A 14,152-nucleotide genomic window follows, 5' to 3' on the forward strand; every position below is an offset into this window, starting at 1 on the left:
ACAAACCATAAGAGACTCTTAACCAAAGAAAACAAACTGAGGGCTGCTGGAGGGGTGGTGGGCGGTGGGATGTGCTAAATGGGCGATGGGTATTAAGGAGGGCACTTGCTATGACGAGCACTGGGTGTTATATGTAAGTGATGAATTACTAAGATATAACTAATATTATACTATGTTAACTAAATGGAATTTAAATAAACAACAAAAATAAAGCATTTTAAGGTGAGTTTTATATTGTATATAGATACAAAATATATGACATCAATTGCACAAAGGACAGGGGTAGTAAGTGGGATTATTCTTGCAAAGTTCTTATATTCTCTGTACCTGGAACCCTAATAGGGTTAATCTAGTTAACTCTTAAGTAGATTATGATATATTAAGGATGTATAATATATGCCCCAAAGCAAAAAATTATGCAAAGCCAATAGAAGAATTAAAACTAAACATGAAATTATATTCTTTTAACCCTAAAGAAGGCTGCCTGTCTCCCACAAAAAGGAGGAACAGAGGAACAAAACAAAGATGAAACCAGTAAGAAAATGGTAGACCTAAACACATCAGTTATTACATTACATGGACTAAATATTTCAACTAAGAGGCAGAGATTGTCAGCCTGAATTTAAAAAGTAAAATCCAGCTATGTGTGTCTACAAGTTATACTTTAGTCACAAATACTAGTTTGGAAGTAAAAGAATAAAAAGATACACCATGCAAATCATAAGCATATAAAAGAATAGCTATAGTAATATAAGGTGAAATCAATTATCAATTTCAAAACGAAATTATACCACAGACAAAGAGGGAAAATTCAGAATGACCGAAAGGGCTAACAATAGGCAGGTATACCCATCACAAATGTGTACGTTATCTAATAACAAAGCTACAAGTTACATAAATCAAAACTTACAGATCTAAAGTAGAAATGAATCCAGAATCATAGTCGGAGACTTTAATACCCTTCTTTCACTAACTGACAGAACTAGGCCAAAAAATAAAGAACAGCAAAGCTATAGAAGATTTTAGGAATACTATCAACCACCTTTATTAAATTGACATTTTAGAACATTATTTAGCAGCTGCAGAATTCAGATTCCTTTTAGGTGTTATACACTTGGAACACTCGTGAAGATAGATCCTACCCTGTGCTTAATTCTGAGTAAATTTCAAAAGATTGGAATTTGACAGTTATTTTCCCTGTCCATGACAGAATTAATTAGATGTCAGTAAGATATTTAGAAATACAAGTATTTAGAAACCAAACAACACAGCTTTATTCATAATAGCTCCAAACTGTAAACCACCCAACTGGAGATTGAATAAACCTTGCTTTATTTATACAATTGAATATTATGTATCAATTCCAAAGAATGAACTATACAGAGATATAGGTATCAGAGATATTCAACAAACATGGATGGGAATCACAAAATATTTTGTTTAGGCGAAGTTAGACATAAAAGAGTACACGTTGTATGATTTTATATACATGAAGTTTAAGCACCAGCAAAACCACAGTAGTGTGGTGAAGTCAAAACAGTGGCTGTGTACAGAAGTTGGCTGGTAGGTAGCGTAAGGGAGCTTTCTGGGGTGAGAAAGTATTCTGTACTTCGGGGACAATGGTTATATGAGTGTGCACATATAAAAATCTACTGAACTATATATATAGTTAAGATCTGTGTATTTTACAATGCTACATTTTACCCAATTTTATTTTAAAAGATTTTATGTTCAAAATATTATTTTAAAAGATTTTATTTATTCATGAGAGACAGAAAGAGAGAGAGAGAGAGAGGCAGAGATACAGGCAGAGGGAGAAGCAGGCTCCCTGTAGGGAGCTGGATGCAGGACTCGATTCCAGGACCCTGGATCATACCCTGGGCTGAAGGCAGGAGCTAAACCACTGAGCCACCCAGGGATCCCCTAAAACAATTTTTAAATGAAGTTTTAAATTTGAGACTGGAGAATTAATGTCACTTCTAATCTTAAGTAACTCTTAAGAAACTGGCTAAATTCTATTATAGGTAATATACGCAAAACAATCTTAGGGAGAAATTTAGATAGCTATGTGTTAGGAAATAAAAATTGTATTCTTGGGAGAACTGTAGTAAATGTTAAAATTGAGACTAAGAAACATGCGACCAGAGCATGTTGTGCAGTTCGTACTCAGTACATGTTTGCTAAATAATGTTAGCTAGATAATAATGTAAGAAAGACCTTGTTTCACTGTAAATAAGATGAAAAATGCCTCTCTGGTTACTTACCAGGCTATATTCATAATTTTATACATTATTTTCTCCCGTTTCTACTTAGAATCTGAAGTTCTGGATTAGCTACATAAAACACACAATCTTCAATAGTTTACTTTCAGTAGGTACTATAAGTAAGTATTTTTAGCTCTTGGACATTCCAATTCAAGATTTTTCCCTTATGGTGAATAATGAGTTCGAGATAAAGGTCACCATTTGTAATTAATTATAATGTGTAAATTTTCACATATGGTACTAATCTTGTGATTTACTCAAGAAGTCAATTTATTAGTTCCTTGGGAAACAGAAAAAGCTATGTCCAAAGGAATATTAAGTAAATGTTAAGTAAAAACAGCTATCTTTCACTTTACTGTCATTAAGAGATTCAGTAACCTGAATGGAAAACATTAATTCTGATTTGACCAGTAATCAATTAAAATGTGTTTGTGTAAAAAAAAAGAAGTTTTTGTGACTAAAGATTAAATGTAATAAAGTTTATTTACCATTTTCAATACCCCAATTACAATATTATTCTTACTTATTTTAAGTAGAATAAGTATTTGTTCATAGCTACTACAAATGAAAAGTTTTAATTAACATCAATTGGCTGAAATCCCAGTAGCCAAGGCACATGGCCTAAATCTGGTTTCTAATCTACTAGAGGAAAGGAGAAGGAAACCAAAGGAAAATATCCAGAAAAGAAGAACAAAAAAATAAGTACCCCTTACTCCAAAGACTGCCCTAAGCTCTAGGCAGAAAAACTCTGATCCTAGGGCTTATTCAAACTCTTTGTTACGGCTTATAGAACCTTACAGAAACTGTCCTGCCTTCCCTCAGCTTACTTTCCTATATATACTCACTCATATTCTGTTCCTGTCACAGAGGGCATCTTTTATTTCCTCAATAACACTATTTTCCTTCTGGCTGCTTTATCTAGAAAATTCCCTACACCATACTGATTAATTCCTATTCAGGTAATCATTTCCTGTCTCAGATGAGATTAAGCCCAACTGCTAAGTGTTTTTATAACTCCTTAGATTTATTTTAAAACTCCTTTTCTATGATTACTATGTGTTTGTGTCTTCCTCACACATTGCTTCATTGATGAGTAGAGAAAATTTATCACTGTGTCTGAAGTGATTGAGTACATAGGGCCTCGTATACAGAATGCCCTTAATAAATATTTCCCAACTGAAGACAGGAAGGAAGGAAAAGAGGGAGGGATGGAGGGAAGAAAGAAGGAAGGAAGGAAAAGTAAAGGAGAAAGGGAAGGGTCGGGAAGAAGAGAAGGAAAGAAATACTAAAAAAAAAAAAAAAAGAAAAGAAAAGGAGAAGGGAAGGGAAAAGAGGAGAAGAAGGGGAAGAAACAGGAAGAACAGGAAAAAAAAGTGAAGGGGAGATGGATGGAAAGACTAATTATCCATAGAAGAGGAGTCTACTCTGATATCCCTTAGCACTCCCTATAGAATTTAGGGTCAAGGAAAGAATTCCAACATAAATATTACAGGAAAGCGGTAGTGTGACTGTTGGGTGTAGTATCATTTTTTTTGCTCTACTTTCTCAGAAGATTCTAACACAACAGTTTGGGACATACAGTAAGCTTTTTGATTCCAAAATACCTATATTTTCTTCTATTTCTGGCCTCCAAATCAAATTGAATCTTGACTAAGCGAGGGGAAAATGTCAATCACAACAGAGGAATTTTCTTTTCACAGGTTAAAAACTCTAAGATGAACAATGTGCCAGTCATTTTTCTTACATCATAACACACAGCACCTTATTTAATCCTCACAATATATTATTTAATCCTTTCTTACATCATAACACACAATATCTTATTTAATTCTCAATCCTAGGAAATATTATCCACACAGTTTTACAAAAAGCTAGCAGAAAAGGAAACTGGAGTTAAAACCCCTGTACAGTTTCAGAGGTCTGCTCTTGACCAACACTGCCTCTTTTGTCTACCTTATGGCAAGAAGATAGAGAAAATTTTGGATTCCAGAATACTGACTGATGATAAACAAATTTTTATTAAATTTGTTGAGGCCTATTAACCCTAATCCATACTTTGACACCTTGGGGCCTACAAGAAGAAACAATGCTGACACTCCCCAAAAGTCAACTATAACAATATCTGCTGTTGTGAAGCCGTAAGGGAACAGCCATCTGAAGCTGTTACACTGACCCTACCTTCCACGAGAGGGAAACATCGATGCCTTTTCCCCTCCTTTTCAGATATTACTCAATTCATCACCTTTTTGGTATTGACCAATTTAACTCCTGTGGACTTGCTGTACTAAAAGTTAAATGCACTGATCTTTAAAATGCATATGTCATTTAGATAAAACTAAAGATAATCACAATGTCTGAACCTTATTTGCAACCTGATTCAAATAAACTTTAAAACATCTGATATTTACAAAGTAATTTGAAATTCAAACACTGAATATCTGATGATATTAAAGAATTCTTGTTTTAAAAATTATGACAATTGTATTACAGCTATATTTAAATTAAGAGTATCTTTGCCTTGCATACTAAAATATTTATGAAATTGATGATATTATCCTAGGATGTGCTTCAGAATAATAATGGTAAAAAGGGGAAGTGAAGTTCCTGGAGGTATGGATAAAACACAACTGACCATAAGATGATGGTTTGTGAAACAGGGTGATGGGTTCATTGTACTGTTTTGTCTACTTTTGTGTATGCCTGAAAAAAGAAAAATCACAACCATCCCCACCAAGGAATAAAAGAAGGAAAAAGGTAAAGAGATAAGCTAATTTATGAAGGTTTTGTCTGTTGTTGTTAATAATGGGCATTATTAAATTGATAGTGTCTTTATAAGACTGAATAAGCTAATGAAAAGGTTAAAAAAATCGGCCAAGTATTCATGTTTGTCATCAAATATAAACTGTGAATAAATTACATTTAATTTTTTTTCCAGATGTTTAACATATATTGAGATGCCCTACATAATAATATGTGATTGGAAGTATAATTCCACCTTTTCATTTTCTGATGGGCTAGATTACTCAAGACATAGTATTTTGTATTTATAATAAGTGCCCTAAGTCAACTATAAACATTCATCATACTATTTTATAATATTTATTTAGATCATCTAAAGATGGAAAGTAATGTGTAGTTATTTTAATCAAAGGCAGATCAAACCACCTATTTACCTACCAGAAAAATCCCACCATGGTTTATAAGTTGCTAACAAATAAAATATTTTAGAAGGAAGTCTTCAGTTTATACTGAATAGGGACAGTACTGACTCCACTAAACCGAATCTGTAAAAATAATGTAACCTTCATATTGTGTTATGTATCTTAGAGACCAATTTAATAAAAAGGATATCAAGATATTTCTTAAAACTACCAGTGTTATAATTGTTCTAATACATAAGCTTAAAAAAGAGAAAGTCCTGTCATAGAAAGATTCTTTAATATAAAAAAATAGAAGAAAATAGTATTTTTAAATTAAGAATAATGGAAAACCTTTCACTTCAAATTTTAATAATAAGAAAGTAGTTTAAGGCTTGTACCAAAAACAAAAAACAAAAGACTAAAAACTTCTAAATATAAAAAAGTGATGCCAAAAAAGGTATTCTAGCCAAACCAAAAGGCATTTTCCATTCTGCTTTTCCATAAATAAGAAGTTTAAAATTTTTTTAACCCAGTGAGTCATATAGAATGGAAATATCTCAGCATCAGGTCACATGCAAGCTCTGGAAACTTACTTCAGTTTTTCCTCTTCACTCAATGTCTTCCACAGTTCTTCAATTTGTACTGTTGCATCCTCCAAACTGGTCTTAGAATTTTCTGTGAGAAACTGAGCACGATGATCTTGAACAAAAAGGGCGCTTGCTGACATGGGTTTCTTGACTACTCGACTGCTGATTAAATCATATGCTGTAAGCTGTCCAGATTTGTTATCTACCACATTTGATTTTTTGCTACAGGAACTTTCACTGAGATTCTTTAGTTCAGGACTTGGATAAGCATTATTATTTTGTTTACACGCTGAACTTTCTTGAGGCACTAAAATTTTCACAGGTTCAACGTTTTCTCCCATTGAATTTTTAAGTGTATTTCCCTTGCTCCAGTCATCTGCAGAGATTTCCAAAGGCTTCTCAGGAACTGCTCCTTCCTCATTTTTCCTATTCTCATCTCTATTGCTTTTATTGCCATTTTCTGATTGGGTATGCTTAACAGAAACTACAAAACAAGTTTCACTACATTCCTTTTGGGCATCCTCACATGATAAATTATTCATTGGGATCTCTTGAAATATACTTCTAGTGTTCTTATCAATGTTAGAATTTTCACTATTAAAATGATCATCACAATGGTCATCAACATTTATCTGATTATTTAAACAATAATTAGTGTTTTTCCCAGATTTATCATTACACACATCATTTTGGAAAGGAATGGCTGAAGTATCAACATTTGGATAATTATTTCCAGATGATTCCATCTTATTAAAAAGCACATCTGTTTCTGTTGTATTACTAACAACCACGTCAGCTGAGGAAACATCTGTTTTATTATTTTCATAAGAATTTGTACTAGGTAGTGATCCATAACAAGTCGTCATCAGATTTTCAAGAGCAATTAAAACAGCTTCCTAAAAATATAAATTAACAAATGTTAGGAAAAATTGTGAAAAGAATAAACAGGCAAGATTTAAAATAATGTTAAAAAATATGTATAAAGCAGCAACTCTCATGTGAATATGGTTAGGACTATGTAAGTCTGTAAATAACATAAATAAAAAAAAATTATCCAAAAATTTACCTTATTCTGTATTAACACTTGACTTTTATCTGGTGTTATATTTACATCCACATCAGCTGTAGGAACATCGATTTTCAGAAAGAAAATGGGATACAAACGACTGGTTTCCTTTAGGCACTTCAGATTGTAATAATGTCGGATTAGCTAGAAATATATATTAATAAAGAAAAGATAAAAATACCGTGTAAATAAAAGATAGTATTGCCATCCTTAAATATAACCAAAAAAGTATAGTCAGTTGAGAAACTGAGTGGATTTAACAGCTTACTAGGAAAAGCAGTATCTAAATGGTAATACTCATTCAGAGGCCATGAAATTACATGAAGCACAAGCATTCATTAAGAAAAATAAATATCCAGTGCAACTGGCTTCATGGTTAAAAGATCATAGTATCATGAGTGTTTTCAAAGTCCAGGGTTCAAACCCAAACTCTGTTACTTTCTGGCTATAATGGGCTAATTAATTCACTAACATTTCAGTTTCTTCACTATAAATAGGATAATAATTCATCACAGAATTGTTGTCAAGTCCTAGTAAGACACCTAGTACACTGGTTAGTAAATATTACGATATCTGTTTATCTCCTTCTCTTTATTTTAGAGCAAATCCTTGGAAGTAGCCCTTATAACAAGTTGACAAATGACAGAGTTTTTATTTCTGATCCAAGTAGTACTTTTTTTCCCCCTAAAACAGATTACCTTTAATATGTCTTTTTGATGTACTGGTCGATTGTTTATAAAGATAAAACTCCTTTCTGGGGTTGAAAGACTCATTGAAGAGTGGTCTACATCATGCTTTGGAAGAAATCCACTTAGATAAATCTGGAATTATAATAAATAGTTACAGAACTAATATACATTGTCAACAATGAAGGTTGTTCCAGGGGTCTGGCTGTATACAATACAAAAGGTATAAAAAAATAAAATTGCTTTTCATCTTTAGGTCTCAAGAGTCATATACTTGCAGATAACCATGTCTTGAACATTAACCTTAACTAAAATACTGAAGCATATTACATTGGTGTTCTTGGCCTCTAAGTCAACAACTCTACAACTCTATTTAAAAAAATAAATAAATAAAATAAGATTTTTTAAATATATATTTATTTAAAAAAAAATTTTTTAAATTTATTTATGATAGTCAGACACACAGAGAAAGAGGCAGAGACACAGGCAGAGGGAGAAGCAGGCTCCATGCACCGGGAGCCTGACGTGGGATTCGATCCCGGGTCTCCAGGATCGCGCCCTGGGCCAAAGGCAGGCGCCAAACCGCTGCGCCACCCAGGGATCCCCTAAATATATATTTATTCATGAAAGATGCAGACTGAGAGAGAGGCACAGACACAGGCAGAGGGAGAAGCAGGCTCCATGCAGAGAGCCTGACGTGGGACTCGACCCCAGGTCTCCAGGATCACGCCCTGGGCTGAAGGCGGCGCTAAACCACTGAGCCACCCAGGCTGCCCTACAACTCTATTTTAAGGGGAAAAAAATGGCATTCATAAAGCTTTATGAATGGACATATGTCTTACTGTCATAGGACATAAAGTATAAATAAATACTGTTCTACGTTCAACCCTATCTTCTTTCTTCTTAAAATTTCTTTTATCATTTAAAGCTTCTTCATATTGTAACTTTCTTTTAGCTGTTCGTCCTTTCCTTTTTAGCCACCTTTTCCTATAAAGAAGTGGCTGTTTTTATCTTGTGGAGCTAATATGACTGGGTTTTCATTTCTCAATTAAAAAATCTTTTATTCTTTGACACTGATTGCAGTACTTTATTTTCATTTTTGTTTAGAAAACTTTCCTACAATCAAACCAATTATTTTTATGCTCTTTCTCTATTTTATAAATGTATGAAAAGAAAGGAGAAAATGATTAAGTATCCTAGAAAAAATACCAGAGAAAAGAGAGAGACTGAGGAGATAGAAGCCAAGAAAAATGCTCCTACTTTTCACCTTTAAAGGTAATATAGAGAGTTGTTAATAATACGGGACAGAGACAAATTGATTTAAATCCTAGCTCTACTCTACTAACTATAAGATCTTAGTTATTTAAAATACAAGCCTATATTCTTATCTGAAACAGCTAGATACAGATGTGTTTATATTAACCTGTTAAGAAACACTAATAGTAAAATTTCAGCTCAGGCTTAGAAAAGTGAGTGTCAGTGAAGATGCTATTTTTAGGTAAAGCAGAAACCATGAGGCTCTTTATCAACACAGTGGGTAGGCTGCCATCTGTGTCTATAGCTAGCCCAACCCCTGGAAGTAAGTATTTAAGGAGCTACATTACCAATTTTAGAGCACTAAGTGCATTACAGTCACAGTGCCAAACTGTGCCAATTTAAAAAATAAATTAATGAAGCTGGATAATTCATTACAAAATACTACTTAACTATAAAAACTTCACAGTATTTAGAAATGGTTGTATAATTCACCAGGTAACATGAGACCCTTCTTAAAGCGCCTGCTGAGCATCAGGAAGCACCTGTTTAGTCTCTGAAAGACTTACTGGGTTTGTGGACTTAAAATTGCCCCAAATAGGTAAGAATGAAAAATAAAATGAAGCAAAGATTGGTAATTTGCTAGTGTTTTCCTTTTACGCCATCTTAGTTATCCACTGAATAATTATTACCATTTCCAAATACTGAGCTTTAAAAATGGCTAAGAACAAAGTGTATTTAAGTTATATGGAAAAGTAAAATCAAAGAGCAAAGTCTTATACAATGCACTAAAAATGAAAATCAGAGTAGTTATGGAAAGAGAATGTCTGTTAGAGACCAAATCAGTGAAAAGGAGAGAGAGAGAGACAGACAGACCAAATCAGTGCAACCAAATAAAATATTCGACCATACAAAATTCTGTACCTAAGTGTTCCTCAACCTAGGGAAGCAAAGCAAAAATGAAGGCAATACTTCTCCCCTGACTTCTATGCAACAATGGACCTCTTCCCTCCTTCCCTCATCTCCAACCCTCCATAATCTGGTTTCTACTACCTGAATAGCCAACTCCAACAGACACACAGTCTTCTCTTATTTGACACTCTGCAGACCCAGGCACCAATGACAATGCTCTCATCTGGGAAGCATCACCCTGTTCCTGCCTTCTCTTTTGGTCTTTCCGCTTCCTCCCTGACACTTCCTCTCTAGTATAGTTTGCTGATTTCTCTCCTTTGCTTACCACCTATAAATGATGATGGCCCTGAGTTCCTGCATCAGAGCCTTTTTTCTTGGTCTCTACTGTCCAAGTAATTTCATTCACATCTATACACGGATACCAGTGATACTAAGATACAGATGTACAGCCTCTATTTCTTTCACCCCTATTTTTAACTAGCTGTCACAAAAATCTTATCATTCTCATCACAGTCAAAATTTGATAAAATACCTGACACCACTGCTGCCCTGCTGTACAACTGGCTCCTCCTATATCCTTTGGCATAATAATGAGTCCTGCTACCTACCCAATCTGTCAAACCCACCACCTCTCCTCTCCTCTGATTTCTACTGAAGTAAACCTGACTGGTCTCCTAACAGTTTCCTATTTCAGTTAATCTCAAGAACACGAAGTTATGTTTCTAAAGCAATAATGTAAGTTACTGCTCAGGACAGTGGAATAAGGTCATGCAGAAAGTCCTTCTCCCCCATCCCAACTGCAAATACATAACAGCAACAGAAAAAAATCATTTTTTACAAAAATCTCAAAAGAGTGAATCATTTAAAAGTAAGACAACGTAGGAGCGCCTGGGTGGCTCAGTTGGTTAAGCATCTCCCTTCGGCTCAGGGTCCTGGGATCAAGATCCACAGGGGCTCCTGCTCAGCAGGCGGCCTGCCTCCCCCTCTCATCCTCGCCCGATGCTTATACTCTCTTGCTAATGAATAAAATCTTTTTTTTAAAAAAAAGTAGAACAAAATAAAGATATTATGGATGCAAAACATGAGAGTGATGACTGAAATCAAAAGCTCTATGTGCTCTAGGATCACAAACTAGCTATGTCAGAAAAAAGTTTTTTGCAAGTATGTGTGGTGATGGATGTACTAGACTTATTGTGATGATCATTTTATAATATATACATATAACAAATCATTTTGTTGCACCCCTGAAATTAATAATAATGTCATATATCAATTATATCTCAAAAAAATAATCTGTGTCAGTTGGAAATTGGATTCTAATGTTGAAATAGGGACAGAGAACACATACAAGGCAAGACATTAAAACCAGTCTTTCCATATGAAATGGGCTGCTGAGACAGTCCTTTTCCTCCCTCTCAAATTGCTTAAAAACACTGTGACCACTGTTTATGAAACTGCTTGCAAGGGTCACAACAAAAAGTATGGATAACTCCAAAACCAAGAATAAAGCTAAGCCAAGTCAGCTAGGAAAAGGGGTCTCTTAATCTTGGCAGGACAAAAGGCATGAACTACTAATATTAGCACCTGGTTTGGAGTTGAGGCCGGGAGGGTGCTGGCATCTGCCAAATCACAGGGAGGAAGAATGTGGAGTGGGTAAAAACAAAATAACAAAAACAAAAAACCTGCATTCACGATGATTGTGCAAATTAAAGTTTCAAAGCATATAAAACAGCAGAGAATGAGAGAATATTCTTCCAGGAAAATAGAAATGATAGAGTAATATGAAAAGCACTCTGAAATTAGTACGTGTACTATGCTTTCAAAAGAGTAAAGAAAAATTACATCCATTATTTAAAAAACCAGATGAAAAAAAATCAAGACTAGTAGCTATAAACAAGTTTAGAAGAGAATAGGAAAATGAATAAATTCTGAATCTTGGAAATACATAGTTTTGGGAATAAAAATCAGGCAGCATCGAGGAATTCACCCAGAACTTAGCATGGCATAATGCAGAGAAAAAAATATCAAGAAAAGATAGATGTCAAAAAACAAAACAAAACAAAAAACAAACATGAAAAAATAAAATCTGAGGTGCTTCCCTAAGCTAACAAAGCCACACTGGGGAACTCCTAATAAATGCCAACACAGCAGTGGTTGAGCTGGGATCACTTTCCATAATTAAGAGATTCTCCAACATGAAGTGGCTATAGTAAAGAAAGGAACCCTCGACATTATGGGAAGAGATATATAAATATTCTCTATATCCAAGGTTCCCAATGACCAATCCATCTGCCATCCCAGTACAGTGGAGGGGTCTTGGTGGCCAAGTTTCACAACTTAAAGTATGCAATGAGGACCGAAGTGTGGTGAGATGGGGCAACTATTAGCAGTTGGTAAACAACTTAGGATTGCTTTTGGCCAGGAATGAGAAGGGGTCAACGAAACTCTGGTATAGGACAACCCTCCTTGCAGGACCAAAAAGCATGGAGTGATGATGGGGAGCTACTGGCAACATAAATACAACACCCATTTAGATACGCAGCACATAAACAGAAGAGGGATTTGGATAGATGATCACTCTCACTAGAGACACACTCAAAAGTTTATCATTCTAACAATCCATGAGACTGGAACTATTCAGCGACACATGCTTTCTAAATTCCTCCATTCCCCTGTGCAAGGATAACCGCATTAAGGTAGCAGCAAAAGTTTTGATATCTATGATAGATCACCATCAGTTCTCATACAATTCTATCTCAAGAGAAAATTGAAGAACCAATGGGCAAGCATACATCTGGCAACACGTCAATAAAGATCACAGAAAAAAATTCCCAATTGTGAAACTGACTAACAGGATAGTTCCAATCACACATGAAATCATCATCAAAATCTAAATTGGTGTTTTTCATACTTGAATGTGAATGTGGGGACCTTGTTAAAATGCAGATTTTCATTCCCTATGTCTAGGATGAGCCCTGAGATCCTTCATTTCTAACAAGCATGCAGGTTAATACCAATGATGTTGGTCTTCAGACCAAACCATGACACCTAGAATACCTGGAGCACAATACCGAGAATACCAAGTCTGGATCTCCTGTCACAAGCTTCCTGGGTTACCAGGGTAGGCCACAAGGTCCCACAAAGCCACAAGGAAGCTGGGGAAACTGACTATCCCAAGACAGCACCTTTATTATCCCAAGTCAGCCACCATAACCAGTCTAAAGTGGCACTAGAGTATACTGAAACTACTGAACAACTATTAAAGGAGTTCTGAAGACAGAATCTATGTCAGATCATGGCCATGCTCCAGGTACTGTGGCGGGCAACTAAGGCTGGCCCGAACTGTTCCTCAGGCAGGGAGAACATCAACTGAGCACAAGCTTTCATTCAAGACTAATAAAATGATAATAATAAAGAACTAAATATGGGAAGGAGAATAGAAGAACTATTGATCACAGAAAAGTGGTTTCAACAAATTATGAAAAAAGAAGAACAGAGAAACCAACTGTACAACACAACAGAGAGCCTTCAGGCTTAAAGTGAACAGACAAGCAAAATCAAACAGATTCTATTTTATAGATTCTTCTATGAAGAAACTGAATAAGGATAATCTGTCATGAACTAATTATAATTAATCTAATTTTGTGCTAGGAAGGAAAAAAAAGAGAAAGGAAAGGAATGGGGGATAGAAGGAAAGAGATGACATGGCATTTACTGAGAACTGGAGCAGTGAGCATGGGTGCCCTGTGCTAAGCCACCACCCCATGATGGCACTTGTGACTTCCCCAGACTCTGGGAACAGGACCAGGATCTTGATTAATTAATACTCAAGTGAAGCCTGACACTCAGTAAGTCCAGCCACAAACACTGAGGTCCCAATTAGACTTCCTATTCACAGAAAAAGATGGCATGGAGGAAAAAGACCTATAAAGGAAAACCAGACCAACCTCCTAAGAAACAGATAATCTAAGAACAAATAATTTAAAAATAGAAATAAAACTTAGTATCTCTACAGAGATTCAAGATTTTGTATCCAAAAAACAATAGAAAGTTGTAAAAAAAAAAAAAAAGCAGTAAAATTTAAAAATGCCCTTGGAGGAGTGCCTGGGTGGCTCGATCAGTTGGTTGAGCATCCAACTCTTATTTCAGCTTAGGTCATGATCTCAGGGTCATGGGATCAGGCTCTGCACAGGGCATGGAGCCTGTTAACAAAAAAAAAAAAAAAAAAAAAAAAATGCTCTTG

The 14,152-nt window shown here is 35.1% G+C and overlaps 1 protein-coding gene across 35 annotated transcripts in view; it reads right to left on the minus strand.

Annotated features, from left to right (window-relative positions):
* PMS1 (PMS1 homolog 1, mismatch repair system component) overlaps positions 1-14,152 on the minus strand; it is a 109,172-nt gene that overhangs the window by 13,471 nt on the left and 81,549 nt on the right. For 28 of the 35 annotated variants that reach the window (XR_011997981.1, XR_003235554.2, XM_072742521.1 and 25 more), the window contains 3 exons: positions 7,756-7,878; positions 7,058-7,201; positions 5,998-6,887 (listed from right to left, as the gene is read on the minus strand). Coding sequence is in view for 33 of the 35 variants with exons in the window: in XM_072742521.1 (XP_072598622.1) it covers positions 5,998-6,887; positions 7,058-7,201; positions 7,756-7,878 (1,157 nt within the window). In the remaining 2 variants the exon portion in view is untranslated. The remainder of the gene's footprint in view (positions 1-5,997; positions 6,888-7,057; positions 7,202-7,755; positions 7,879-14,152) is intronic. The other 7 variants (XM_072742531.1, XM_026002663.2, XM_072742532.1 and 4 more) reach the window with 1 other exon arrangement.

The sequence above is a fragment of the Vulpes vulpes genome, chromosome 16 (assembly GCF_048418805.1).
Source record: "Vulpes vulpes isolate BD-2025 chromosome 16, VulVul3, whole genome shotgun sequence".
Classification (NCBI taxonomy): Eukaryota; Metazoa; Chordata; class Mammalia; order Carnivora; family Canidae; genus Vulpes; species Vulpes vulpes.